General features: G+C 48.4%; 12 protein-coding genes across 12 annotated transcripts; 6 read left to right on the top strand and 6 right to left on the bottom strand.

Moving 5' to 3' along the window:
* Window positions 1-587: 587 nt before the first annotated feature.
* On the top strand, window positions 588-996 carry N7489_006602 (uncharacterized protein; the record flags this gene model as incomplete). The annotated part of the gene is made up of 3 exons (XM_056712352.1): window positions 588-687; window positions 741-885; window positions 948-996. 3 exons carry the CDS (start codon window positions 588-590, stop codon window positions 994-996), a joined length of 294 nt encoding a protein of 97 aa, XP_056566067.1.
* A 1,390-nt stretch (window positions 997-2,386) lies between these two features.
* N7489_006603 (acid phosphatase PHOa) lies at window positions 2,387-3,869 on the top strand (the record flags this gene model as incomplete). Its single annotated transcript, XM_056712353.1, has 3 exons — window positions 2,387-2,572; window positions 2,638-2,699; window positions 2,756-3,869. The coding sequence occupies 3 exons, from the start codon at window positions 2,387-2,389 to the stop codon at window positions 3,867-3,869; spliced, it is 1,362 nt and encodes a 453-aa protein (XP_056566068.1).
* A 1,797-nt stretch (window positions 3,870-5,666) lies between these two features.
* Window positions 5,667-7,019, bottom strand: N7489_006604 (HNH endonuclease signature motif containing protein; the record flags this gene model as incomplete). Its single annotated transcript, XM_056712354.1, has 3 exons — window positions 5,667-5,978; window positions 6,034-6,197; window positions 6,587-7,019. 3 exons carry the CDS (start codon window positions 7,017-7,019, stop codon window positions 5,667-5,669), a joined length of 909 nt encoding a protein of 302 aa, XP_056566069.1.
* A 592-nt stretch (window positions 7,020-7,611) lies between these two features.
* Window positions 7,612-9,196, top strand: N7489_006605 (pex2/pex10/pex12 family protein; the record flags this gene model as incomplete). The annotated part of the gene is made up of 3 exons (XM_056712355.1): window positions 7,612-7,920; window positions 7,984-8,247; window positions 8,306-9,196. 3 exons carry the CDS (start codon window positions 7,612-7,614, stop codon window positions 9,194-9,196), a joined length of 1,464 nt encoding a protein of 487 aa, XP_056566070.1.
* A 260-nt stretch (window positions 9,197-9,456) lies between these two features.
* N7489_006606 (anthrone oxygenase family protein) lies at window positions 9,457-10,133 on the bottom strand (the record flags this gene model as incomplete). The annotated part of the gene is made up of 2 exons (XM_056712356.1): window positions 9,457-10,028; window positions 10,073-10,133. The coding sequence occupies 2 exons, from the start codon at window positions 10,131-10,133 to the stop codon at window positions 9,457-9,459; spliced, it is 633 nt and encodes a 210-aa protein (XP_056566071.1).
* Window positions 10,134-10,559: 426 nt separating this feature from the next.
* ilv3B (putative mitochondrial dihydroxy acid dehydratase) lies at window positions 10,560-12,490 on the top strand (the record flags this gene model as incomplete). Its single annotated transcript, XM_056712357.1, has 3 exons — window positions 10,560-10,718; window positions 10,767-10,980; window positions 11,037-12,490. 3 exons carry the CDS (start codon window positions 10,560-10,562, stop codon window positions 12,488-12,490), a joined length of 1,827 nt encoding a protein of 608 aa, XP_056566072.1.
* A 589-nt stretch (window positions 12,491-13,079) lies between these two features.
* N7489_006608 (DNA-binding domain-containing protein) lies at window positions 13,080-13,856 on the bottom strand (the record flags this gene model as incomplete). The annotated part of the gene is made up of 1 exon (XM_056712358.1): window positions 13,080-13,856. The coding sequence occupies one exon, from the start codon at window positions 13,854-13,856 to the stop codon at window positions 13,080-13,082; it is 777 nt and encodes a 258-aa protein (XP_056566073.1).
* Window positions 13,857-16,071: 2,215 nt separating this feature from the next.
* Window positions 16,072-18,331, top strand: N7489_006609 (RNA 5'-triphosphatase domain-containing protein; the record flags this gene model as incomplete). The annotated part of the gene is made up of 2 exons (XM_056712359.1): window positions 16,072-16,519; window positions 16,572-18,331. 2 exons carry the CDS (start codon window positions 16,072-16,074, stop codon window positions 18,329-18,331), a joined length of 2,208 nt encoding a protein of 735 aa, XP_056566074.1.
* A 425-nt stretch (window positions 18,332-18,756) lies between these two features.
* N7489_006610 (40S ribosomal protein eS19) lies at window positions 18,757-19,690 on the top strand (the record flags this gene model as incomplete). The annotated part of the gene is made up of 3 exons (XM_056712360.1): window positions 18,757-18,786; window positions 19,205-19,329; window positions 19,396-19,690. 3 exons carry the CDS (start codon window positions 18,757-18,759, stop codon window positions 19,688-19,690), a joined length of 450 nt encoding a protein of 149 aa, XP_056566075.1.
* Window positions 19,691-20,350: 660 nt separating this feature from the next.
* Window positions 20,351-20,956, bottom strand: N7489_006611 (uncharacterized protein; the record flags this gene model as incomplete). The annotated part of the gene is made up of 3 exons (XM_056712361.1): window positions 20,351-20,380; window positions 20,438-20,667; window positions 20,776-20,956. The coding sequence occupies 3 exons, from the start codon at window positions 20,954-20,956 to the stop codon at window positions 20,351-20,353; spliced, it is 441 nt and encodes a 146-aa protein (XP_056566076.1).
* Window positions 20,957-21,581: 625 nt separating this feature from the next.
* Window positions 21,582-23,060, bottom strand: N7489_006612 (uncharacterized protein; the record flags this gene model as incomplete). The annotated part of the gene is made up of 2 exons (XM_056712362.1): window positions 21,582-22,971; window positions 23,023-23,060. 2 exons carry the CDS (start codon window positions 23,058-23,060, stop codon window positions 21,582-21,584), a joined length of 1,428 nt encoding a protein of 475 aa, XP_056566077.1.
* Window positions 23,061-23,865: 805 nt separating this feature from the next.
* N7489_006613 (uncharacterized protein) lies at window positions 23,866-24,192 on the bottom strand (the record flags this gene model as incomplete). Its single annotated transcript, XM_056712363.1, has 1 exon — window positions 23,866-24,192. The coding sequence occupies one exon, from the start codon at window positions 24,190-24,192 to the stop codon at window positions 23,866-23,868; it is 327 nt and encodes a 108-aa protein (XP_056566078.1).
* Window positions 24,193-24,509: the final 317 nt, after the last annotated feature.

The following is a 24,509-nucleotide window of genomic DNA, read 5'->3' on the forward strand; positions in this document are numbered from 1 at the left end:
GCGTGAAAAAAAGAAACTGCAAAGCATGTATGTAGTGCCGCCAATACAAGTACCAGTTCAGAGTCTCATGAAGAGCCCTGGATCATCAGACATTCATGAAAATGAACTCTGCGTGAGTCCAAGATGTTAATTGACCAACGAACTGACATGTCTCGTCGGAGCTACCTAGGTACCCTCTAGCATAAACTCCCCGCCTCCGGAAGATTAATACTCCGGTCCCGCCGAACCCTAGGTTTGGACCCTAACCTCTGCCCCGATTCAGATTTGCTGCTAGGGCTCCAGACGGACATTTCGTGGAGCAGTGAAGTCCAGCTTCAACCAGTTTCTTCATGTTGTTATCGAACTTGGGATCGATATCGACAATTTGGTTCACCTAATTCCGTGACATACCTATGATGCAGCATGATGCAACCTCGGTTCCTAAACTGAAGTGAAGTAGGTATGATGTGGATGGGGCGATGTATATAAAGCGCAATTCGGATCTAATTCAATAGATGGCAATATCTGAGCTCAAATTCGTCGTAAATCACCGGCCTATCAACTTATCTACATATATATACTACAACATATTAAATTCCTCAAACAACATGCCTACCACCGAAGAATTGAAGCATGTAGGCTTCAATACTGAGAGGGACCTGAACTCCCATCAGGCCAAGCAGGGTCGCAGCAAAAAGAGTGACTCAAGTATGTGAAGAAGCTAGTCTCAGTCGGCGGCATTTCTCTAATAACCATTCAAGCTGTCGAGTCAGGTGTTGACGAGATGGTCAACCAGCGATTCTCTGAGCCCACAAGTGTGAAGTACGGCCCGGGCACGACTGCCCAAGACAGCGAGCACCGTGTGATTCCCGAAGAAGAGGGCGGTGTTCGTGATGACCGCAACAGGTACGCCGTAATTGTTTCTCCGTGGACCGTCGATCGTTCATACGGCTAACATTCCGTTCAAGACTGGCTAGGGCAAGTCAGTTCGAGGGCCCTGGCGGCCCGAGAGACTGATGTCAATATCTAGACTGAGGACCGCGGTAGTTACCAGGATACGAAGCGTCGCCGAATTGACCAGTAAGAATACATATAAATGATACCTGATGACCTGTAATATAATGGAATTTTCATAATGTTGTTCGAGACTCGGTCTACATCCGACCAACGTGGGTATCAGAGTCATGTCGCATGGTTCGGAATGAACCTCAAGCGAATAAACCTCAGCGATGTTACCTTCCCGACTAGGACAATGGATAAATTTCGAAATAGGCCCCGCACGTGTCCACTCGATTGCCTTTTATGAAAGTTAAGGATCGCAGGAGAATTATCATTCGAATTATTTGCTCAACGGGAATTCTCATATTCCCATTCTTCTCAAAATGGCCAGTGCTGGCTTTATCTTTGTACTCCCCCACAGCCACTCAGATGAGAAACTGCTCCAGTAGGCTGTCTCAAGATGCATCTTAATATTCGAGCTAGACCTGTACCAGTATGTAGTATGCATGGACCTCCGGGGGCCTGCGGATATACTTATATAAAAATACCTGTGTTGTGGGTTTCCTCTACCACTTCGAGGTCCATTCCCCGAGGTTTGCTTTATTACTCATCTGTTATCCATTTGGGAACTGAGCACACCCCTAGATATGGCTCAGTGATTTGCCAAGGCAGCCCCGGGTGTTCCTCACTCACTAAGCGTCGGGCTAAGCATCCTTGGAAGTCGCTTATCTCCCGAGGTCAAGAACCTTGCACCTGGGCGCGCTAGCGTCCTATAATTCGCATCTTCGGTTCAATCTGTCTCACTAACAGAAATTATAAGAAAGCAGGTGCATAAACCCCAGAGTACATCTATGGGTGTCCATTACTGTGTACTCTATGTGCGTAGGTAACGGGATTTTTATCGTCTAAAGTTGCTGCGAGGGGAGAGCTTTATGTGGAAGAAACAAGAAACCTCGGGACGGGCCTCGGAGTCCGGGGCCCTTGCCATGGATTAGCTAGTCGGCTAAGCATTCGCCTTGCCGGCCCCTCATTTTGAACCGATGAACTTTCGGCCAATCAGAGGGCTCTGTTTCTCCATGTGCCCGCATCATACAACAGATGTTCCGCCTAAACTTCAACTTAGCATCAGGTACAGAGTATGGAGTACCTCAATGAGACCTAAGGAAAGCTGGTAAAGTCACAAGTCCTCGTGTACCTGTCAGGTATATTTTCCTTCAGCCCTGAGAGTCTCCGATGTAAGATGCACGTGTTGTGACCCCCCCTTACCTTCCATACATATTCTGGCATTCTCTCTTGACGATCTTTTCTTCTTTCTTCTTTCTTACCATCCTCATCAACCTTGGCTTGCCTCAGTCTCATCTCATCAGCTACATCAATCCTTTATTGATTTTCTGCGAGATCCATCAAAATGAAGGCTGTTCTCGCGGTCTTGGTGGGAGTGGCTGCCCTGGCAGTCGCTCAGACAGCTACTACCTCTGAGCCCGCTCTTGCGGACATTCATGCGGCTGCGGCAACTATCAAGCCGGAGGTTACCGTCTCCGATGTCAAGGGCTTGGCTTTTGATCGTTTTTATCAGATCTGGCTGGAGAACATTGTACGTGACAAAGCCCCAAAACATTCCTGGAGTACCTGAGACACTATGACTAACGGGACTCATAGGACTATGACGATTCTGCTGCGGATACCAACATGCAGTGGCTTGCTTCTCAGGGAATTCTCTTGTGAGTTTGCAACGAACTTAGACATTAGTAACATGAGCCATTCTGATGTTCTTTAGGACCAACTTCTATGCTGTCACCCATCCTTCCGAGCCTAACTACTGCGCTGCCGCTGGCGGTGACACGTTTGGAATGGATAACGACGACTTCAAGCAGATGCCTGAGAACATTTCCTCCATCGCTGATCTGCTTGACACCAAGCACATCTCGTGGGCTGAATACCAGGAGCACATTCCCTATGCTGGTTTCCAGGGCTACAACTACTCTAACCAGGAAACTTACCACCCTGATTACGTTCGGAAGCACAACCCGATGGTGCTTTACGACTCTGTTGTGGCCAATGACAGTCGCGCACGTTCCATCAAGAGCTTTGATGACTTTGAAAATGACCTGCGTGACAAGAAGCTTCCTCAGTGGGCGTTCATCACTCCGAACATGACTAACGATGCGCATGACACCAACATCACTTTCGCTGCCAAGTGGGAGCGTCCTTACGTGGCCAAATTGCTTGAGAACGAGTACTTCTACAACAACACTCTCCTCCTTCTGACCTTCGATGAGGACAAGACCTACACGAACGACAACCGTATCTTCAGTGTTCTCGTTGGTGGCGCCATTCCTGAACACCTCAAGGGGACCAAGGACAACACCTTCTACACCCACTACTCTAGCATTGCTAGTGTCTCCGCCAATTGGGGTCTCCCTTCACTTGGTCGTTGGGATTGCGGTGCCAACATTTTCGAGATTGTCGCCAACAAGACTGGTTATGTCAACTACGAAGTCGACAAGACCCACCTCACGCTTAACCAGACCTACCCAGGTCCTATGTCAATTGGGGACGAGTCTATTGGCAATACCTCCACATTCACTCCCGACTGGCCGGTTCCCATCACTGATGCCAATGAGAAGTGCTCCGCTGGTCACGGTGTCCTGGACGCCGTCAAGAAAACCTATGGACACTTGAACGCGACATACGACACCAAGCCGTACCCCTGGAATGCCGAGACTCACTACAATGACAAGGTCACCGCCAAGCGGTCAAATGGTACCGCGACCAAGACCAACTCTACAGCGGAGGACTCCGGCCACAAAAGCGCTGGGGTTGCTGCCAAGGCTCCCCTCTCTACTGCCGTTCTCGCAGTCTTGCTGGCCGTCGCTGCCTACTCCTTCTGATTAAGCTGTTCTTCATTCATTCTTGCTAGTCAGCCGTGTGTTTCTGTGGTCTTTCAATTCTTTATCTTCCGGAAACTTGCAGACGCGGTCCCGATTGACTGGGAAGGAATGTTATCTCCAAATTTCGGAGATGTAAAACACAAACAGCAATCTTTATCTGGAGGCTAATATCTTAATCTTCAGCTATGAAGCTATGAATCCAAATTGAATCTTTAGCATTCTCATGTTGCTGTTCCAATTGAAATGCCACTAAGATAATGAATAATTCCCATAGAATGCCGTCATATAGCTGGCCACCTTTTTACATATATTGTCGGATACTGCGGAACAATTTATCTCCTTCGGTAGAGCCAGGTATCTATATATGCATGGTTTTATTGTACTTGATCCTTTATAAACCCGAAATCCACATCCCTTATCAGTTATGTCTTCAGTTAGGCTAGTCAACTATCACAAACGTGTTGCCTTGATCAGGATACTTTTGGTCTCAAGGGAACTGTCAAGACTATACAGAAACCCATCCCGGCTATTCCCACTCATTTTGAACCCGCCAAAAGCAGTATCCCTAGCATTAGTCGAGCTAGTGCAGTTCACACCAACCGTGCCTGCACCCAAAGCCTTAGCCAAACGAACGGTACGATCAAGGTCCTGAGTAAATACAGCAGCGTACAGGCCGAACTCCGAATTATTCGCCTTCTCAATCGCTTCAGTCTTAGTGGAAGAAAAAGCCTACAGCACGATCCTTATATGGTAAGTCAGGCGGTGAGGTCTTATGGTCTCCTGGATCTCAATGTAGTTGAGGTACATATCCCTTTCGTGAGGGTCAGGGTAAATGAAGCCACCCATCCATCCATACTGTATTCCTTCGATATGTTCGAGAAATGACTTTTTACAACATGGAAGACATACATAGAAGACTAATCTAGTAAACACGGCTCTTAGTTAAACACTAATAAGGTTTCATAACCCAGATTTCTTCATCCGGACCACGAACATTATTCTCGTATGTCTGGCCTGGCGATCCCCAAAAAAGGCCTGGCTTCTTGGATCCGTTATGTTGCTTCGCACAACGGAGCTCCTTCTCCCGCGCACGAACTCTCTTACTGTGCCTTTTGCTCGCTCGCTTTTTTGCTTTTTGTTCTACTGCTTTCGCAGAAGACTTCCCTGTGAACAACCTCCTTAACCAATCCATAGTTGCGCAAAGGGGTATCTTCCGGCTATAATCAGATCTGGATATAAATAGATAGAGATCTGTTAGACTAGCAACGATGACTAGCTTGACAAGAATCAAGAATTCCCTGATTCCTTTAGCCAAGTAGGTAACCCAATATTAGCTTATAGAACAAGCATTTAAGGAGCTGTGGAAGAACATACGAGCTTGAATAGCCGACGAGGTACGAAGTGAATGAGTAAGTGGAACTTTTTTCTTTCCTTCTTTCTGGCCCTCGTTGCTCTTCCGGAGCGTCCACGGGTGGAAGGGGGTGGAGGGGTCGTGGCTGGGGAAAGTCTCACTTTAATGACTGGTATATTACTGCGGGCTCCACCACCGCTTTGTTTAGGTAAACAGGTTGATACCTCCTACCTAGGTACATAGGTAGGGGCGTCATCGTGCATTAATCGCCCTGCGTTTTGGCCAGGGGTTCTGCCCTCTCCCGCTCGAGGGACGGCACGATAAATTAAATAGGGCAAAGAAGTCGAAATTGGGGAGGGGCGGTCCTCGGAGACCGATACCGGAGACTGCTGTCATACGGGGCCAAGAACCATGCCGTACAGTTATGGCATAGACCTGCTTTGGAATTATCCTCTAATATATTCCCATAGCGCGGCAGATAAAAACTTGTCAAGGTCAGATTTCCCGTCTCCCCTTAAAGCATGGGACCCCGGGCCTTGCTTCAGATCATCCCATTTGCGCATGAATTTCTCGACTGTCTCTCCCATTCCTGATGCGTGAAAAAACTTGGCCATAACACAATGGCAATGGAGTAGGACGGGGCTCGGAAGTGAAATATCATCTGGCGCAGCGTTCGTAAATGTGACCTTCTCTGGAATATGTCCGGCGGTGGCTAGTGGCCTTCCGAAAGTAAGAATCTTATACTCGTTTGGTCTATCCTAATGGTAAATATTTGTTAATGAAGTAGAGTAACGGGTTCTTACTATAACTTACTGTGGCCTCAAATGCTAGTCGAAAGTCACCAAACCAAGTATGCAGGTCTGTGAGAAGTGTCATACCATTTACAGGGTCATTGATTGACTCGGCATGTATCGTGTTTCGTAGAGCAGGAAAGCTTTCATAGAGAAAAGTCCAGGCACTGGTACGCTTTGTCCTCACTGTCTAGTATATGTTACTAAATATAAGCCTTCGTACTCCGAATAGGAAGGGTATATACTAGGGTTTTCCAGCTAGCGTATGAGTACGGGGTAATGTGTGCGCCTTCAGTTAGGGCGGCTGGGATGTCGTAGGAAAGTCCGGTTTCTTCCGCATATTGGTAATTTATAATCGAGGAGACGACACAGCAATGATTGTCGCGCCTCAAAAGGGGTTGGGAAAATTCTTTCAAACGTCCTTGGGGTTCAGTTAGGGTACTCGCCACTGCACTATGATGCGCTGATTTTGTCTCTGCGGAGTCAACCGTAGAACTGTATCGTGTGCTTGTTTTCACTGCCCGGAGGGATTGATTAGTATGCCGGTTCCTTAAAGGGCGTCATAGTAGACTTACTTGGTGCTGCCAGATAGCAGCATACATTCCAGAAATGCTCCCAAAGATCCTTATCAGAACGTGCATTGAGAATAATCCTTGCGTGGTGATCACGGCCCCCTGGTGGGAGCCACTCGAGGAGTGCGTGGAGAGATGGCTTCAGGATATTTTCCGCATTCCTTATAGCTTCACCAACCGGGACATAACTGTCAATTCTCAATTTTGCGTTTTCCTTCATGATCTCCCAATCGGCCGCATCTTCAACATCAGTGCTAAGGGGAGATAAGCCAGTAGTGCGGTGCGGTATTCTTGGAGCCTTCAATGCGGCACCTCCTGATGAACTTGATGGAGCACTGTCTTTTCGAGATTTTGATGATTTTGATGGAGTGGCGTGTTGGTGAGGTTCCGATTCAGGTGATGACTTTGTTGATGACGCTTTGCGTTTGGGACCCATTCTGTCATGTGGAGCGGAGAAATTATCCGATGAGTGAAGAGCTGGCGATGTTGGTTGTGTGGGGCTACAGAATTGAACTATGAGAAAGTGGAGAAGATCTGAACGAAAAGTGAAGAAGATCTGAACGAAAAAGTGAAGAAGATCTGCATGAGAATGGGCGAATCACGGCCATGTAGCTCCCAGAGCATATTCTGAGCAGCCACGTCCTGTGGGTGGGCTGTGGCTATAATTGCCTGGGTCATGCCGATTAGGAGGCCGAATTCTGACTGTATTTGTCCTTGGGCCTGTTCCCGTTCCTCCCGCTGGACTCGGAGACGAGTGAGGAGGTCTAACTCAAACACTAGGTAGTTATTTAACTAGGTACAAATAGGTATCGGAGCCTGGCAAACAAGGCAAACAGGCAAACAGACAAACAATGCAAACAAGGCATCCGCATATGTATTTTTGTACAGTAACAGATCACGTGATATACCTCGGCTCTTCCGTCTGGGGAACCGAGCGTCAATGAGCAACTCCGGGACCCATTTCCCCGTACTCTCACGAATCCCCAACTCGCTCCCTCTACCCTCTACAAACACGTCATGATTTCGCGATGAGTTCAACAAACTTCGCCGCCGCACAAGAGCGGGTTCTTGAACGTCGTCGCCAGCGTGAGGCCGAAGCACGCACCCGCCATGCAGCACAGCAGCGGACATCTCCGATCAGCCCGGCCACCGTCCAGCGTCTGCCATATCCATTGAATCGATTACCCAGCTCAGGGTGGCAGCTATGGAATTCCATCAAAGGCCGGGATGGCACGCGCCCCGCATTTCGTGTGGGCCAGGTGGATGCTGAATTGTTGGATGAGGAACTGCTTGGTCTGTTGAAGGGTCAGGTCGGGGATGCCCTCAAATACTTTGGGGTACGTCTGAATGCTTCTTAAAAATGAAGCGTTGTGGTAAAGGGTGGCTGACAATGACAATAGCCTCAAATGCGCGAAGATTGGTCACACGAGATTCTGTTCGCGTTACGGGCTATCCTCTTTAAACTATCGATATGGGATCATAATGCATCGTACGGTGCAGCGCTACAAGGCCTCAAATATACCGATAGTCGAAGCAAAGGGCCTGTGTACGCTTCTCCTACGAAATGGCAGAAGGGTATTTATGGCTTATTGACGGTTGGAGGACGATATGCTTGGGACAAGTGGGAGAGCTGGTTGGTCGGGCAAGAAGGTGGCTATGACGAGGTTAGTTACCGCTAATTGCTCCCCGGTCGGGAAATTCTTACTAACAGATACTATGAAGCCATCACAGGACATCCGAATGCTGTCGGGACTAACGGGCATCCTCTCCACATCGCACTCGATTGCTGCCTTCGTCTCTTTCCTGGTGTTCCTGGTGAATGGCAGATACCGCACCTTGGTCGATCGCATCCTTCGCATCCGCCTTGCTCCGCCATCTGCACAGGCTAGCCGGGAAGTGTCCTTTGAGTATTTAAATCGTCAACTAGTTTGGCATGCGTTTACCGAATTCCTTCTTTTCCTCCTTCCTCTGGTCGGGATTGGTCGCTGGCGACGATGGATCGCCCGTGCCTGGCATAAGATGGTCAATTCCGTCCGGTCAAGTGGGGATGACGACGAGATTCCCGAAAAACAAGGAGAACTAGCGTTCCTCCCAGAGCGAACATGTGCTATCTGCTACCGCGATCAGAATCCCACCACAACGACAGAAAGCGATGCCATAGCCGCCTCTGCATCAGGGGGCATTGTGGGTTCGGCGCAAACCGATATCACGAACCCGTACGAAACCGTCCCTTGCGGCTGTATCTATTGCTTCGTCTGTATCGTGCAGAAAATAGAAGCAGAAGAAGGCCAGGGATGGTCTTGCCTTCGATGTGGTGAAGTTGTTAAGAAGTGCCAGCCTTGGAATGGCGACGTGCTAGAAGAAGCACGGTCGCAGCCTGGAACTGGAAAGATTGTTGGCTTTGCCATGGACGGGGAACCAAATGGCGAGGCCCGTGGGACAGATCTTCACGAAGCGGAGTCATTGGACAAATCCAGCCCGTTGCAGGAAATTAGCGCCGATGAAGCCCTGCAGCATTCGGAGCAATGGTCCACCATTGAAAAAGAGCCTACAGAAGGCGATAGCGCAAGAGGTACGAACGAGGATGAAGACCTAAAGCCTGCTTCGACGTGACAGTAACTTAGGGTACACGTCTCACACTCTGGATGCTCTTGTGGGTATATTATGGCCTTCTCTTCTCCCACTTGTTTATAAATATACAATTGCCTGGGTAGTCGCAGTACATATGCAACTTGGAATCCTGATAGGAATTTGGCGATACCCATACTTGAAGACCGAAGTTTCCTTTTTACATACTCACACACAGACAGGACTAGATTAACAAACACCGGAGATTCATACCTAGGTACCACCACACCTTTTAGCATTCTCATTCAAGGAATTATCCAGCTGGAGACAGCAGCATAGAACCCAATGCCAGCCCCAACAAGTGGAAGCGCAGCCCTGATCAAGTTCAACTGCGACCAATGCTGCAAAAGCTCAATCACCTCGCTATCCTCCCGAGCCCGCTTCGCCTTCTCCTGCGAACTGAGCACCATGTCCTCGGTACCCTCGGCCATGGCCGCATCATCGCGCTTTGCATGAGCCATCAGTTTGGCATTCGTCTTCTGCATAAATATACCCGTAAAAGGTGCAATGCCCAGCGTAAATCCGACAGCAAGCAGGTAGTATGTGGGCCAGCTGGATCCAAAGACATCGGGGGCAGGGGTAGGAGAGTCCCGCAATGCCCAAAGCGCATAAAGATTTGCTAGTGAAGATGCTGCGGATATACCGGGGAAAATCCTGCTGCCACGATTATACAGATCAAACCACTGGTGTGTCAAGTGGGCGGTCGAGGTTCCTGGGGTATCATGGAATGGCAGTGTCGCGCTGGGTGGGCGACGAGCTGGAAGTATGAGATTTGGAATGCTCATTATTGACAACGTAGCAATGCCGCCTTGGTATACTGTTGAGTGTCTGATCATCTGTTGCGTAGGTACTGCCACTTACTTGCTGCCGCTGTGCAGCCAAGCGTCCCTATTGCTTGGGCGATTCTCACGTCAGTGGCCATTGTATGGCGAATCTTGTATTCAAAAAGAATGAAATAATTTCAATTAAACAGAGTTAGAGGCGATGAATGTTGCTTTAATAGCATATGTCCACGGGTATGACGTCGGTGCCATGGACGATGCTGTCATAGAAGACACTGTTGGCCTGTGTTGTTCTGGTTCTCCCGTGATATTGTAAATGAGTATTACCAATTGACATACAAACACATAATACTACCTAGATATTGTATACAAACTTATTCGTAGATCGGAGACTAGGCCCAACTCCGACCTGCTCATAAGTCGGCCGCACCTGACTGGACAATGAACGTGGGGTTCCTGGGATCGGACATCGGTGCGAAATCGAGCTCCCGAGGTTGTGTGGGCTATAATTCTGATCAATTGCCTCGACAATCTCTGTGTTTCGCTTCTTGTTCACACATCTCATCATGGATCCCTCAAAGCCAACCGTGCCTGGCACTCTTAGTGAGGCCAAATACATCAACTTTCCTTCGTTGCCCACAGATGCGAAGCACCCGGATGGCTCCCCCGCACTTAATCGTCACTCCCACACTATCACCAAAGGCCATGATTTCCCCGGCGCACGGGTAGGTTGACAATAAGAACATCATGAGATCCATTACTAACCACTGTAGGCTATGCTCTATGCCGCCGGTGTCCCAGATAAAGAAGCGATGACCAAGAGCCCGCATGTCGGTATCGCCTCGGTATGGTGGGAAGGAAACCCATGCAATATGCACTTGATGGACTTGGCCAAGACCGTCAAGAAGTCAGTTGTAGGACAAGGAATGCTTGGGTGGCAGTACAACACGATTGGTGTTTCGGATGCAATTACTATGGGTAGTGAAGGTTGGTTTGGCAGTCAACTCTCACCGCTAGCAGACGAGATAGCTAACCCTCGCTAGGAATGAGATTCTCTCTTCAGACCCGAGAGGTTATTGCTGATAGTATTGAGACCGTAACGTGTGCCCAATACCACGATGCCTGCATTGCTATCCCGGGCTGCGACAAGAACATGCCCGGTGTTGTAATGGGCATGGCTCGCCATAACCGGCCCTCAATTATGATCTACGGTGGAACTATTGGAATCGGCTACTCCGAGCACCTGCGGAAACCCATCAATGTCTCAACATGCTTTGAGGCTGCGGGTGCCTACGCCTACGGTACCCTGCGCCAGCCCGACGACGGTGGCGACCAGACCAAGTCCCAGGATGAGATCATGGATGACTTAGAACAGCATGCTTGCCCTGGCGCCGGCGCCTGTGGTGGTATGTTCACAGCGAATACTATGGCCACTGCTATCGAGTCAATGGGTCTGTCACTACCCGGCTCATCGTCCACGCCCGCCGAATCGCCATCCAAGATGCGCGAGTGTGTTCGTGCTGCAGATGCTATCAAGGTTTGCCTGGAGAAGAATATTCGGCCACGGGACCTACTGACCAAGCGATCGTTTGAAAATGCTCTCGTCATGACTATGGCTCTGGGCGGTAGCACCAACGGTGTCCTCCACTTCCTGGCCATGGCCCGGACGGCTGGTGTTGACCTCACGCTAGATGATATCCAGCGGGTCAGCAACAAGATCCCCTTCATCGCCAACCTCTCACCTAGTGGCAAGTATTATATGGCCGATCTGTATGAGATCGGAGGCGTCCCATCTGTTCAGAAGCTGCTTATCGCAGCCGGTCTGCTCGATGGAGATATCCCCACAGTGACGGGCAAGACGTTGGCCCAGAACGTTGCCTCATTCCCTTCCCTGACTGAGGGCCAGGATTTGATTCGTCCATTGGACAACCCAATCAAAGCAAGCGGACACCTGCAGATCTTACGTGGCAACCTCGCACCAGGCGGTGCCGTTGCCAAGATTACCGGCAAGGAAGGGCTCCGGTTCGTTGGCAAAGCCCGTGTCTTTGATAAGGAACACCAGCTCAACGACGCTCTGAACGAAGGCCGCATCCCGCGCGGCGAGAATCTTGTCATCATCGTCCGTTACGAGGGCCCCAAGGGTGGGCCCGGAATGCCGGAACAGCTAAAGGCCAGTGCCGCGCTGATGGGAGCCAAATTGACCAACGTGGCCCTTATTACTGACGGACGGTATTCGGGTGCCAGCCACGGTTTCATTGTTGGCCACATTGTGCCAGAAGCCGCCGTGGGTGGCCCGATTGCGCTAGTCCGTGATGGGGATGTCGTCACCATCGACGCTGAGACCAATTCCCTTTCAATGGATGTGTCAGATGAGGAGCTTCAGGAGAGACGGAGTCGGTGGACCCCCCCTTCACCGCAAATCACTCGTGGTGTGTTGGCCAAGTACGCACGTTTGGTCAGTGATGCATCACAGGGAGCCATGACGGATCTATTCTAATGAATCATTATGATATGCTTCCTGGGTGTAAATGTATATGCAACATATAACATAGCATATCTCGAGGCAGTTGAAATGATTTATGATCTACCGTCCCCGGGTGTTCTAGAAAAGGCATAAACATTCGATTTCGATATGATCTTCGTGATCCCGCTTGAAATTGACCAGTGGGAAGTAAGAAGCCATGCATGCTGCGGGGGTACTATGGGGCGGAGTCCAACACTGATCATGTGGACTTTATTATTATATATTTTTTATACATTTTTAATACCTACCTAGGTAGGTATGTTATGTCCGTTTCGCCCAATTTTTTTCAATACGAGAATTACCTGCGACATAGTTAGTTACCGGCCCCTGTAATTTTTATTTTCAAAAAATAGGGACCCTCGTAAGTAGGGTCCGTCGCCCATATGAAAGGCAGTTTTTTCTATGGATTTAATTCAACTAGCATTTACACCACCACCACGTAGTAAATTAATAAATATAAAGACACCTGAGATATAGACGAACTAATCAATTCACTACTAGTATACAAAAGCAACTTATTTTCCACTGCGTTTTTTGGCCCTTCCGCGCTTCCTGATTTCGATCAACACCTTCTTCCACTTCCGCCTCGTTTTTCTTGGTCCGCTTTCTCGCTCAGTTCATGTTCTCTTCGCTCCGTTTCTTTCATCCGGCTTGAATTTATGATACCGGTACTATCTGCATGACGAGATGTATCATACCGGGCGCGGAAAGCTCCCTGGATAGCTTGTGTTCGATCAAATTCCTTCTGTAGCTGGTAAGCTAAAGCAGCCTGCGCTTCAGCACCTTTAGCAAGCTTTTCTAGAGCCTCTTTGAGACGCTGGGTTGTTGGACCACATTGATTAAGCTCTAGGCTTATTCTGCTTATGTCTTGGTGGCAAATCTCGTGCTCATGAACCACCCGCTCGTAGTCGTTAGACCACCTTTGCGCGACTGATTCATCGTGGGCTTCCCGGCGTTGAGTACAGTACTCGGGATGACGCTTAAGAAAACGTTGTAGCCAGTGTTCCCCGATTTTTGGCGGGTCTTCAGAGCTGTCATGGTGGCCTTCTTGGAGTATTGAATCGGCTGCTGCAGCAATTTGGCGGCGGTTTATCGAAGCTCCGACCGTATTAAAGTGTTCGATATATTCACATAAAGCAGCCTCCTGTGCAGGAGTAAGCTTTCTGCCATTGGGTGGTCGTTGAAAAAGCGATTTTCCGCCTTTCCATCTTCTTCGGAGCCGGCTTTCGGGGACCGCGAATTCTCGCGCAGTTTTTGAAATATTGGGTTTAGATTGATCGGAGAGAGAGTCTATTGCTTTTTCAATCTGAATCTCTATTTCTTTATTGGTTTTAGGCATGGTTGGTAGTGCGGTGGAAGATCAATGTGAAAATGGTAGATTTAAAGAAGAGCTGTCATTTCGGTAGTCCCTTCCATATGGGAGGTGGGCCCTCGCTTGTGAGGGTCAGTCCTCCGAAATTACCTACATATGTATTACCGCCCTATTTACCGCCTGCCCGTTATTTAGTGTCATGAATACCGCCTCCCATTTAAACATACTGCCACAAGAATATATATGTCGGCCGCTTATCCGGCCGTAGTCATCTTAATGGTTTCTCCAGTAGTTTCCTTAAATATTTTTTAGGGGTCTTTTTTTCGCAGTCTCCTTTGGTACATACCTAAGTAACTTTAACTGCTGACCGTTACTCTTAAATCACGCGCCTACACACTGAGTTTTAGACTGGCAGAACTGGCAGAATTTGAAGGGCGGTATCTCTGGGTACAAAGGTTTAGGTCAATATTTCGGAGGCCCCACTATTTCAACTAGCCAAATTGAGCCAGTCTAGGTCAGTACATAGATAGCTCTCCCTGTCCATCTTCCATTTATTGATCTCAATACATAGGTTTTCTTCAATCTAATCTTTTTGTATTGTGATCACAAGGAACTATGATTCTACAATAGCTTATTTGCAGATTTCCGAGTTCTCTAGCCCATGCAGGATACTGGCAAACAACTCAACGGTTTCGGCCTAAACAGCTCGATTCGTATCACGTATGTTACGTACAAGAGTGTCGCACGGAAGAGGGGAAAGGGGGAATGGTGAAAAGAGTATCCCCTGTCTGCAAGCTAGATATAGAGCGAATAGTGCAAACAGGTCTTTGCCCAGCAGCCGAGGCTCTAGCTAAGTTTCCCAATGGGCGGGAGATTTGTGGGCAAGTCTAGGGCTAAGACAACACCGGTGGTTTCTTGTAATGAACGTGAAGAGGTCATTTCATAACCTTCTCTACAAGCTTGACTCCCTCGCATGCCACAGCTTCTCTAATAGGATCGCAAATGTCCTTTTTGTATAGTACAAGGATACCTGGTGTGCGAGCGCCGGGTGACTATCTAGTAGTAGCTGAGTTGCCACACCGTAGGTGACGCGGACCGAAAGCGCTATAGCTGTATACTCCTCTGGGTCGCCTAGTAACTCAAGGGTGCTTGTGATGGTGTCCTATATGCCTAATTAATCGTAGCAAATCTTAACAATAGCGAAGTGATAGTTAGTACCTTCTTCCTATTTCTCCACTCAACGACGACGAACTTATGCTAAAGCACGACTAGGTCCTGTTCACTAGCTTGAAACCGAGGAGCTTTGCTAACTAGTGACAAGAAGTGCTAAAAATATTGCTATCCTTGATAGAGGCTGGTTCGGTTGAGAAGAGGCCCAACCATCGCATCCAGAAATGATTCGTTCACTTTCGCCCTCGTTTAGAAATCTGTATACTTCCTTGATGCGTGCAACGAGAGAGCTGTGGCACATGAAAACGTCAAGGTCTGTTTTTAGTCGTGTCACTTAGGAATGGCACATACCTTTCATCCGAGGCAGGGGCATTGACTTATCTCAGTTGAATCAAAGATCTTCTCCTCATGGCCAAGCCAGCCAATGCCGGCTAGAGCCTGGATGAATTCTGGATTTGGATATGAACATAGTGCTAAGGCCTAAGCCAGTGCTACCTTAGGTGGCTACCTAGGTACTATATGAGGAAAGTAAATATAAATGACGGGACGGAACAGGTTGTAATTCCGGCTAACATATCCGTTCTATGTACGGAGTACGGAATACGGAGTACAACATATAGTATATCGCAGGAGGCAAGAGAGTAGAGTAAGGGGTATACATTGAAAAAAAAAGGAGACTAATTGAGCTAAATCTTTAAAGATATGTCTAGTAATGTACTAGTAATTTACGAAAAGGGGCTCGAAATGTTCAAACAAGTAGTGCTTCATAGTAAACACCAGAATCAAGCAACCTTGGAAGTTCCCAAACTTGTGGCAAGACCCACCAATGGATGACGATGACTCACCCCCACGCCGCTTCTCCCGAGGCTGTGAGTGGCCGAAGTCGAACCCTGTGTACTTTTTCTTATTCTCGTAAATCATTTCAACGTTGCCGATCTAGCTTCCCTTATTGGTCTTCAGCCTATCCTCCCAGGATCCAAGGAGCATCAGGAGTGCCGTCGCGTGGTTTTCTGGCGAAACCACTATCGGGGGGGCTCTGAAAGTGCCCAGAACGCCCCTCCGGTATTTAATCATGGGTTCCGACGCTATCTCCGCCCTCTGCGACTCATTAACGACTCGATCCAAAAGTGTCGCGGCTGTCCTGCGATTCTTTCATTCGGCGCGCGCGGCCTTCCAAAACGCTTCTTTCGCCTCCATCGCCAGCTCTTTCCGCGGCCTCTACCGCAATGACAATGTGAATTGGGGTCAAGTTGTGTTCTTAACTACCTGCCTGATCGCCATGACTGGATGTGGGTTGTTGTCGTCGCTGGTGAAGCGCAGACAGTCAGGGTCAAAAGCCCCTCGTGCGCAACGTCCCGCCGTTGGCAAGAGGTCGAACAAATCTTCAAAGTCTCTGAGCTCGTCGGAGGAGGATTATGAAGATGAAGACTACGATAGCAACGCATCGTTGCGACATGGAACCAATCCCAACTACAAGAAGAAAGAATGGCCGTCGGACACTCAGCAGCAAAGTTCTGATGGTAGGTGAATCAGTCATATTCCACTTGAGGGCCTTCATTAACACTCGCGCAGCATATGAAACAGACCCGGGCATTCTCAGGAAATTCACCACATACAACTCCTACACTACCTCATTCGCTACCTATCCCGCCATTCGCACCTTTTATAGCCCACATCCACACCTAGCTCGACTCCCGACCAAACCGACTCCTGTCCCACTGGTCGTGGTTGTTCATGGGCTAGGCGGGTCACTTGCACAATTCCACCATCTCCTCACCAGCCTTTCTAATGTCGCTTCATGCTTCGGTATTGATTTGCCCGGGTGCGGGCTGTCCAAGTTTGCACCTACGGATTGGAATGCATACACTGTGGAAGCTCTGTCCGAACTATTGGCTGAAGCCATTGATCAGCACCGGGACCGGGAGTCTGGTCAGGAAGTCATTCTGGTGGGACACAGTCTTGGATGTTCCTTGTCCGCCCTCTTGGCTTCATCGACGTCGCCCATTGGTGCAAAGGTGAAAGAGCACATCCTCGGCCTTGTCGCTGTGTGCCCTCGAGCTGAGCCCCCATCTGTGGAAGACACTACCAAGTTTCGCCGAGCGCTCTATGTCCCTGATCTAATTTTCGATCTTTGGCGTCGCTGGGACAGACGGGGAGGCGAACAAAGTGCTAGTGTTATGCGGATGGTCGGCGTCGCTGCCGACATGGAAACGCGAAATCTCCAGGTGCGCTTCAACAAGCAAAGTCGGACGCCTGTTTGGAGGCGCATGGCGTGGGGCACACTTCCCACCTACGATAATGACGGCCACCCGATTGGCGGACTTCCTGGGCAACAGGTCTGGGCAGGAATTCGCATGCCAGTTTTGTTGGTCGCGGGTGAGACAGATGCTGTGACCAAACCGGTGGAGGTGCAGAAGCTTTTGAAATTCTTTGGTGATGCTTCAGCCCATACCACAGTTGACACCAGCGATAGCAGCATCATCCCGGACGCTTCGCGGGTTCACGACCATATGTCACCCCCAGCCGGCGATCTCGTCAACGAGAAGGTGTTTGGCGTGGAGGTCTCCGAGAAGCATTTGGAGGTTGGCCAGCGGAAGCGAGTGGTCAAATCGGCGATTTTGCCGGCGCCTGCATCTCATGCACTGCTCTACGACCGGGCTACCTATCGCACTCTTGCAGGGGTTATCCAGGATTTCTTCTCGTCAAATGTCGACAAGCGTCTTGGTCTGGGCTGGCAATTGCAGCACATGAACACATCTGGAAAGTGGGATGTAAAGAACCTCGCGAAATGGAAGAAGGTTGCCCCAGTCTCGGAACGAATTGCCAACACATTCGCCGCGCTCAAGATGTTGCGCGAAGTTGATGAGGAACACAACCCTGCGACTTTCTCGGCAAAGTACCGTGGTCGCATCCATGCTGTCATAGACATCAGTCATGAAAGTCCGGTCTATAACCCGGCCGAATTGGAGAAGGGCGGGGTTCGCTACTACAAGCACCCGACTATATCCAAGATTCCTCCGACTCCAGACGAGACGCGCGACTTTATCGCTCTGGTCAATAGCATCCAAAAGGATATTGATGAGAAGATAGAGCAGCGTACAGAGGAAGAGAAGCTTCTGCCACGTCCAGTGGTCGGAGTTCATTGTCACTATGGCTACAACCGTACCGGGTTCATGATCGCCTGCTATTTGATCGAGCATCTTGGTTTTGGTGTGCAAGATGCCATTGACGAGTTCAACCGGTGCCGACCTCCTGGTATCCGACATGGACATTTCATTGACACTCTATTTGTGAGGTATTGCGTCGGGCTGAAGAGAGCGCCGACACTGTAATTGGGAAGGATTCTGGCGTTACGAAACGGGGTGCATTTTTAATTGTTTCAAAGTTACGAATAATGACCAATTGCCATGAAATAGATTTTAATTTGTATAATTAGAGCATGAGAAAAACGAACCATTCAAATCTTCAAATGATCTTTCGTCGCAGCTTGTAAAATAATTCAAGCCTGGAACATTAGGCACCAAGATGTGGTGTGGGGCCTTATCCATCAGGCACAAATTGGGCCATATCACATGACCCAGCTTAGGGTACGGCTAACCCAAAATGGACAAGCGAACGGCACACAGACCCAACCCGCCCAGAGTTGTGTGTGTCTTGAAATTTTGAGCGACTCTTCGACTTCGACCCTGCCCACCTCGACGCCCAACGCCTCTCTCTCTCTAATCCCTACCCTTCGACCCCTCGACAAGTCGCCAAAATGGGTGGTGTTACCGTTCGCGATGTGGACGTAAGTGTCCTGCTCGACTTTTAGGTGATCGGTCACCAGCTCTGGTTTGCGTGATGTGGACGGTTCGTTTCTGGATGCACGGATACCACAACATCGGTCGGATCATATCGCCAAGATGGAAATGCTTCGGATTACGCACGCAATAGGCGAATGGTTTCATTGCCTACCGGGAACATATCGAATATTGAAGGATGTGCATGCATGTTTTGAGGGGCGAATTCTTGATAGATTCCGTCTATCTGTCGGCATTCCCTCTGGAAACCAGACACAACGACTGCATGCTAGCGACATGCTCCACGACGAATGATGAAATGCTTCCAGAAACGAATCCGACGCATCTGCAAATCCAGAGACTTTTGACCGATCCACGCATATCTTGATGAGCCCCAACTAACATTTAACTTTCTCCTCCACACAGGCGCAGAAGTTCATCTCTGCCTACTCTGCTTTCCTGAAGCGTCAGGGAAAGCTCCCCATCCCCGGATGGGTTGACACTGTCAAGACCTCTGCTTCCAACGAGCTTCCTCCCCAGGATGCTGACTGGTACGACCGCATCAAATTTAAAGCCACCAAAATTCGAGCAACCAATTGACATTCTTGCTTTTCAAGGTTCTACGTCCGCGCCGCCGCCTGTGCCCGTCACATCTACATGCGCAAGACCGTCGGTGTCGGTCGTCTTCGCAAGGTCCACGGTTCCACCAAGAACCGTGGCTCCCGCCCCGCCCACCACGTCGATGCCTCCGGCTCCGTCGACCGCAAGGCCCTCCAGGCTCTTGAGAAGATCGGTGTCCTCGAGACCGATGAGGACAAGGGTGGCCGCCGCATCACCCAGAGCGGTCAGCGTGATTTGGACCGTATCGCCAAGACCACCGTCGACGAGGAGGAGGAGTCTGATGAGGAATAAACGTATCGCAACAATGGGCTTTTAATAGTTCGGGGATAAGTCGTTTGTTTTTGTGGTTTTGTCTTCGCTACGGCGGCAAGATATTGGAAATGACGGCACAAAAATAAAAATTCGGAGCTTGCGGTCCCGTGCGCGACTTTACGTTTGTTTCTTTTTTCTTGTTCCACTCCATATTTTTTTTTCTGACGACCAGACGGGGCTACTAGCGGAGAGAGATATGGGCGGTGCAGAGTGCATGAGGATGAGGCATCATTATCCGGAGACTTGAACGAGAGAAGAGAGCGGACGAGACGTTCTACACAACCCTTCCCCTCTCTCTCTTGTCGAGGGGAGGGGATCTTTTTTCCCTGGCATGTTTTTTTATGATCTCCCTCGCCTCTTTGACCCCGATCAACCCTACGGCGTCTTTGTCCCTTTTTTCTCTCGTGGTCTCCTGGAAATAAAGAGCATGTCTAAACACTTCAAAACTGTTCCGTCCTCTCTCTGTTGTAGATGTAGATGTAGTCTTAGATATGTTTAGCCACCGGCAGATCTTCAGCTTTACACATAGATCGACAATCTCCAAAAACCCAATCTATTTCCAATCATTGCTGTTGAATTTATGCAATCCTCGTTTTTATGTATGTACAAAACAAGTCTTAAGTTAGCTTCCGATCTCTTTTATTTCTTTCCGGACTGAGCCGCAGTATCCTACAAGACAATCAGCACCAACCGCCATCTTACTGCTAGCAACAAGAGTGTACTCACCAAGTAGACCTGATAAAACCGCATCTTGATATCCTCGTCTCCCTTCTGGGGCGCGAACACAACCCGTCCAGCCCAAGGCACATAAACCTCATTATCGGGGTCGGCTTTAAGTCTATAGTTCACGCCACCATACAACATGATCTCATCATCGCCGCCAAAGTAGATCTGCGTCGGTGTGTGTCGGCGCGAAGCAACATGTGTCCAGAGACCGTGACGGAGTGTGAGAATTGCTGTTATGGAATTGGTTTTGTTAGTTGGAGTATACCAACGCAGATGTATATCTTGATCGGCTATATAGCTTCACTAATGCGAAGGGCAGGAATCAGGTAGCACCATACCGCTTGCACCCTTGGCCTCCTTGGGTCCCATAATGAGTGTCGCATCTTCGGTAAAGCTCTGGACATATTTCTCGTGCAAGGGCTCGGTGTCGCTGGTGCGATAGAAGTCTTCCATGAATGCGACGAGCGCGGCGCCGCGGGGTGGTGCGCGGGTTTTGTCGTAGGCGATTTGGTAAGACATTCTGGTCTTTGTGAGTTAAGGAGAAATATTTGCAGGTTGGAAAGAATAATGAGAAGATCCCAGGTTCTTGTAGGATATGTCTATTTCATCATGAGGGGAAACATCGGAAGGGACGCATCCGATCTTAGCGAGGACCATATAGAGCGAATTCCTTCTTTCTGCCTTTTTGTATGGACCAACGGGCATTATAATAGACTTACACCAAGACTAGACATTGATGTATGTGAGACCCTGCTAGATCTGAACGAGTACCTGTACTACATAGTACTCGAAGTCGTATGTTGTACTTCGGAATAGCATCGGAAGTGGACATACCCGGGCAGTCATCCATTTAGACATTTTTATAGTAAAATATTGTTGGTAACTTTAGAGAAGCCCTTATTGTATATCGTTTTGATATATCCCTATTGTTTTATAAAATAAATGTCCACTCAGGTATGTATAATACCTATACTTCAACAATTTTGTATAATATACTGAATACAAAAGCTTCATTTGATGGAGGTCACAAAAGAATCACTCATAGTTCGTAGCTAAGAACAGAGAGATAGAAAAGAAGCAGGCAGGTCTTCTCACCCCATGGCATCCTCCATTGACCAATGCATACATCCTTCCTCCCAGCAGATCATTCAGTGCGTGGCGTAGGTCTCTCCTGGGAACACTCTTCCCTCATGTAATCATGTTGAAGCGATTTACAGTATGGGGTCTCTTCGTATAGGTAGACTCCCTCATATACCTCTCCCAATCTCCGATGCATTATTAATCCAATAGCCCCCTCTGCATCATTTTGTGCTTCCCACCATCGCCAGTCCTCCCCGGGCAGGTATTGTCTCCGAAATCTGGTATGACCAAAGTCGATCATAGCCAATTTGAACTTGTATTCAGAGTCTGAATCTAAATCTGGATCGTTGGCTGGATCAGGTTGCACGATGAAGCATCTTACATTCGTATCGTCATTGAGGACGCCATGGCGCATGATTTCGTTGACAATCTCGATAGCCTTATCAACGATGGGCTGCCATGCTTTCTTTGGCGCATTTTTGGGGAGTTCGGGTAGAGGAAATCCCTCGATGTATTCCATGAGAATCCCAGGATGTTCGAAATACCGGCTAAAGCGCTGACCTTGGGTGCATTTCGGTCCCAGAATTTTCGTACGTGCAAACATTCGGGGGATGGAAATGTCTTGCAGATCTTTCATCGTCTCGTATGCTTCCAACTCTGATTCGTAATAGAACTGCTTGTGGACGTAGGCATCAATCTCCTCGCGCCTGTGATCCCATTCCCCTTCTTCATCTTCAGATCCCCCTGCATCGTCAACCGCTGCGTCGAGATTGTTGGTCTGTTGTTCTCCAGTTGTCCCATGGTTTTTGGTAGAATTGTCTCCATTGACTTCATTTTTTCTGTTGATATGTTGGGTTTCGATGTCAATGACCTTATGACGACCCCAAGGAACGACCGCAGTGATTCCAGTGAGAAAAAGGCGAATGGCGCAGAATAGACCACGGGAAGCCACCTTGTATGCATAAAGGAGAGGGAAGAGAAGCTTGTTAGAGATCATGGAGAGGTTGTACCAGTTGCCCTTGGAGCTAACATTGTCATTTCCATTGATGCCTTCCTGCTCACAAGTGTTCTGTTGCTCCTGTTCCTCGGTATCTTCTTCAATGATTGTTGGCATGAAGCAGTAATCTTCTTCTCTTTGTTTTATGCAAGCCTTTTCGTACTCAATCGCAAACTCCATTCCTTTGTCTGAGCAAAGGAATTCATAAAGATCTCTCTCAATTTCTGGTGTCCAAGGACCGGCAATTTTATAGATACTCCGTAATTTCGTTGAGAACCGTCGATCATAGATCTTCAGGACCACATTCCCCTTAATACCTAGAGAAGAAAGGTCGGAATCAAACGAGAGGACCATGGCACAGGATTGAGTCCAGGGTTCGAAGGTTTTAACAATTGTGGCTTGCACCGGGCGACCCTCTAGCTGCAGGATGATCCTATTGCCAACCACATACGGACACCTGAAACAGTTAGAATTAATTCACAAGTTGAAGAGACCAGTTGCCACTTACTCAGTCACTTCGTCTATCATCTTAGCGTCTTCCTCCATCATAAGACAAAAGAAATGGTAAAACCCTACAAAGTAGGAGCTAGGTCGGAAAGTAGAACAGAAGTGGAAACAACTGGAAACAACTGGCAAAATGGGCAAACAGAGAGTACAAATATTCAACGACACAAAGAGTCCAGAGGAATTCAAAAATAGAGAAGCAAAGCACATGAAGAGAGGGGAAAAAATAAGGAGAAAGTGTTTCTTTCATGCGGAATGCCGCGCCAACTGGTGCCAACTGTCTAATAACGTCTGACGTCTTCCCAAACATGCAGAATAACAAAGAAATCTTTGAACTCAGGTGCGGTACGCTGAGTTATCTCGAATATCGGTTTCTTTGCTAAGCTTGCTGATATCGAAGAGGGACTAGGGCTGCACTAAAACACTGAAAGGGAAAGAAGCCAAAGGAAGTTTTGATACCCTTGAAAATATCTGCATCGGTTTTGTACATTAAGACTTCAATTCTTCAAAGTCGACTAAAACTCCATGCCCTACCTCACTATTAGATATCTAGTTGATATTAACTTCGACTGTCAATTTATGCTAACATACTTTATATCTAGTTAATTACTTATGCCTTGGAGTGATAAAATGATATTTCATTAATATACTCAATAAAGCAAGGCTTTAGTTGGTATAGATAAGTGCGGAATCAAGCGAAGGAATAAAAACACAATGCATCAAAACAAGATACTGCTTTAAGAACCAGGGGAAAGGAAGAAAAGTCCGATTCATTCCCCGAGGTTGGAGGCCAGCCCTAAAAACAGACTGGTGCATGCCTATAGTCAAATGTGTGCGTGTGATTGCTCTACTTACCAATATTGGTGAGCTCGATTGCAAGGGCATCGATAACCTCCTGGGGGGTAGGAGGATTAGAGGTGCCGTCCTTATTTATGCTCCCCGGTAGGGTGAAGTTCAACATAGGCTTCTTTAGGTATAGAACCTGAATCCGGTACTCTGGTATCGCAGTAGTTGTCTCCATGCTCCTCGCGACATAGGCACCATAAGTCTCCGCCTTACCATCACCGTGAACCTGGCGCCACTTGCCTTTTTGCCAGAAGCACTCCAAATATCTCGGGTCTAAATTGGCCAGATAATCCCTCGCAGTAATCCCACTCTTCCTCACGAGATCCATATTGATTCCTCTCCCAGGCATATCGAAAGAAAAGAAGAGCTCTGTATATACTGAGTACCGAGTGCGGTACAGGCAGATCAAGGTGAGATCAGATGGTTTTAGTCTTTACATCGAGACGGACATTCGTAGTTCTTATACAGGAGACCTCTCAAAATGTTTGACGCAAAGAGCTATATTCATAATAAAGAGATGAACAATGGGTTAGAATCTAGAAACTTATATCCGAGCACTATCAAAGGCACTACAAAGTACTTGAAGTTCGAAGTTAAGGTGACTAGAGAAAGGAGACGGCCAATGAAAAGAATCTCAAACAGAAG

This window comes from Penicillium chrysogenum (assembly GCF_028827035.1).
Source record: "Penicillium chrysogenum strain IBT 35668 chromosome Unknown utg000004l_segment0_segment0, whole genome shotgun sequence".
NCBI lineage: Eukaryota > Fungi > Ascomycota > Eurotiomycetes > Eurotiales > Aspergillaceae > Penicillium > Penicillium chrysogenum.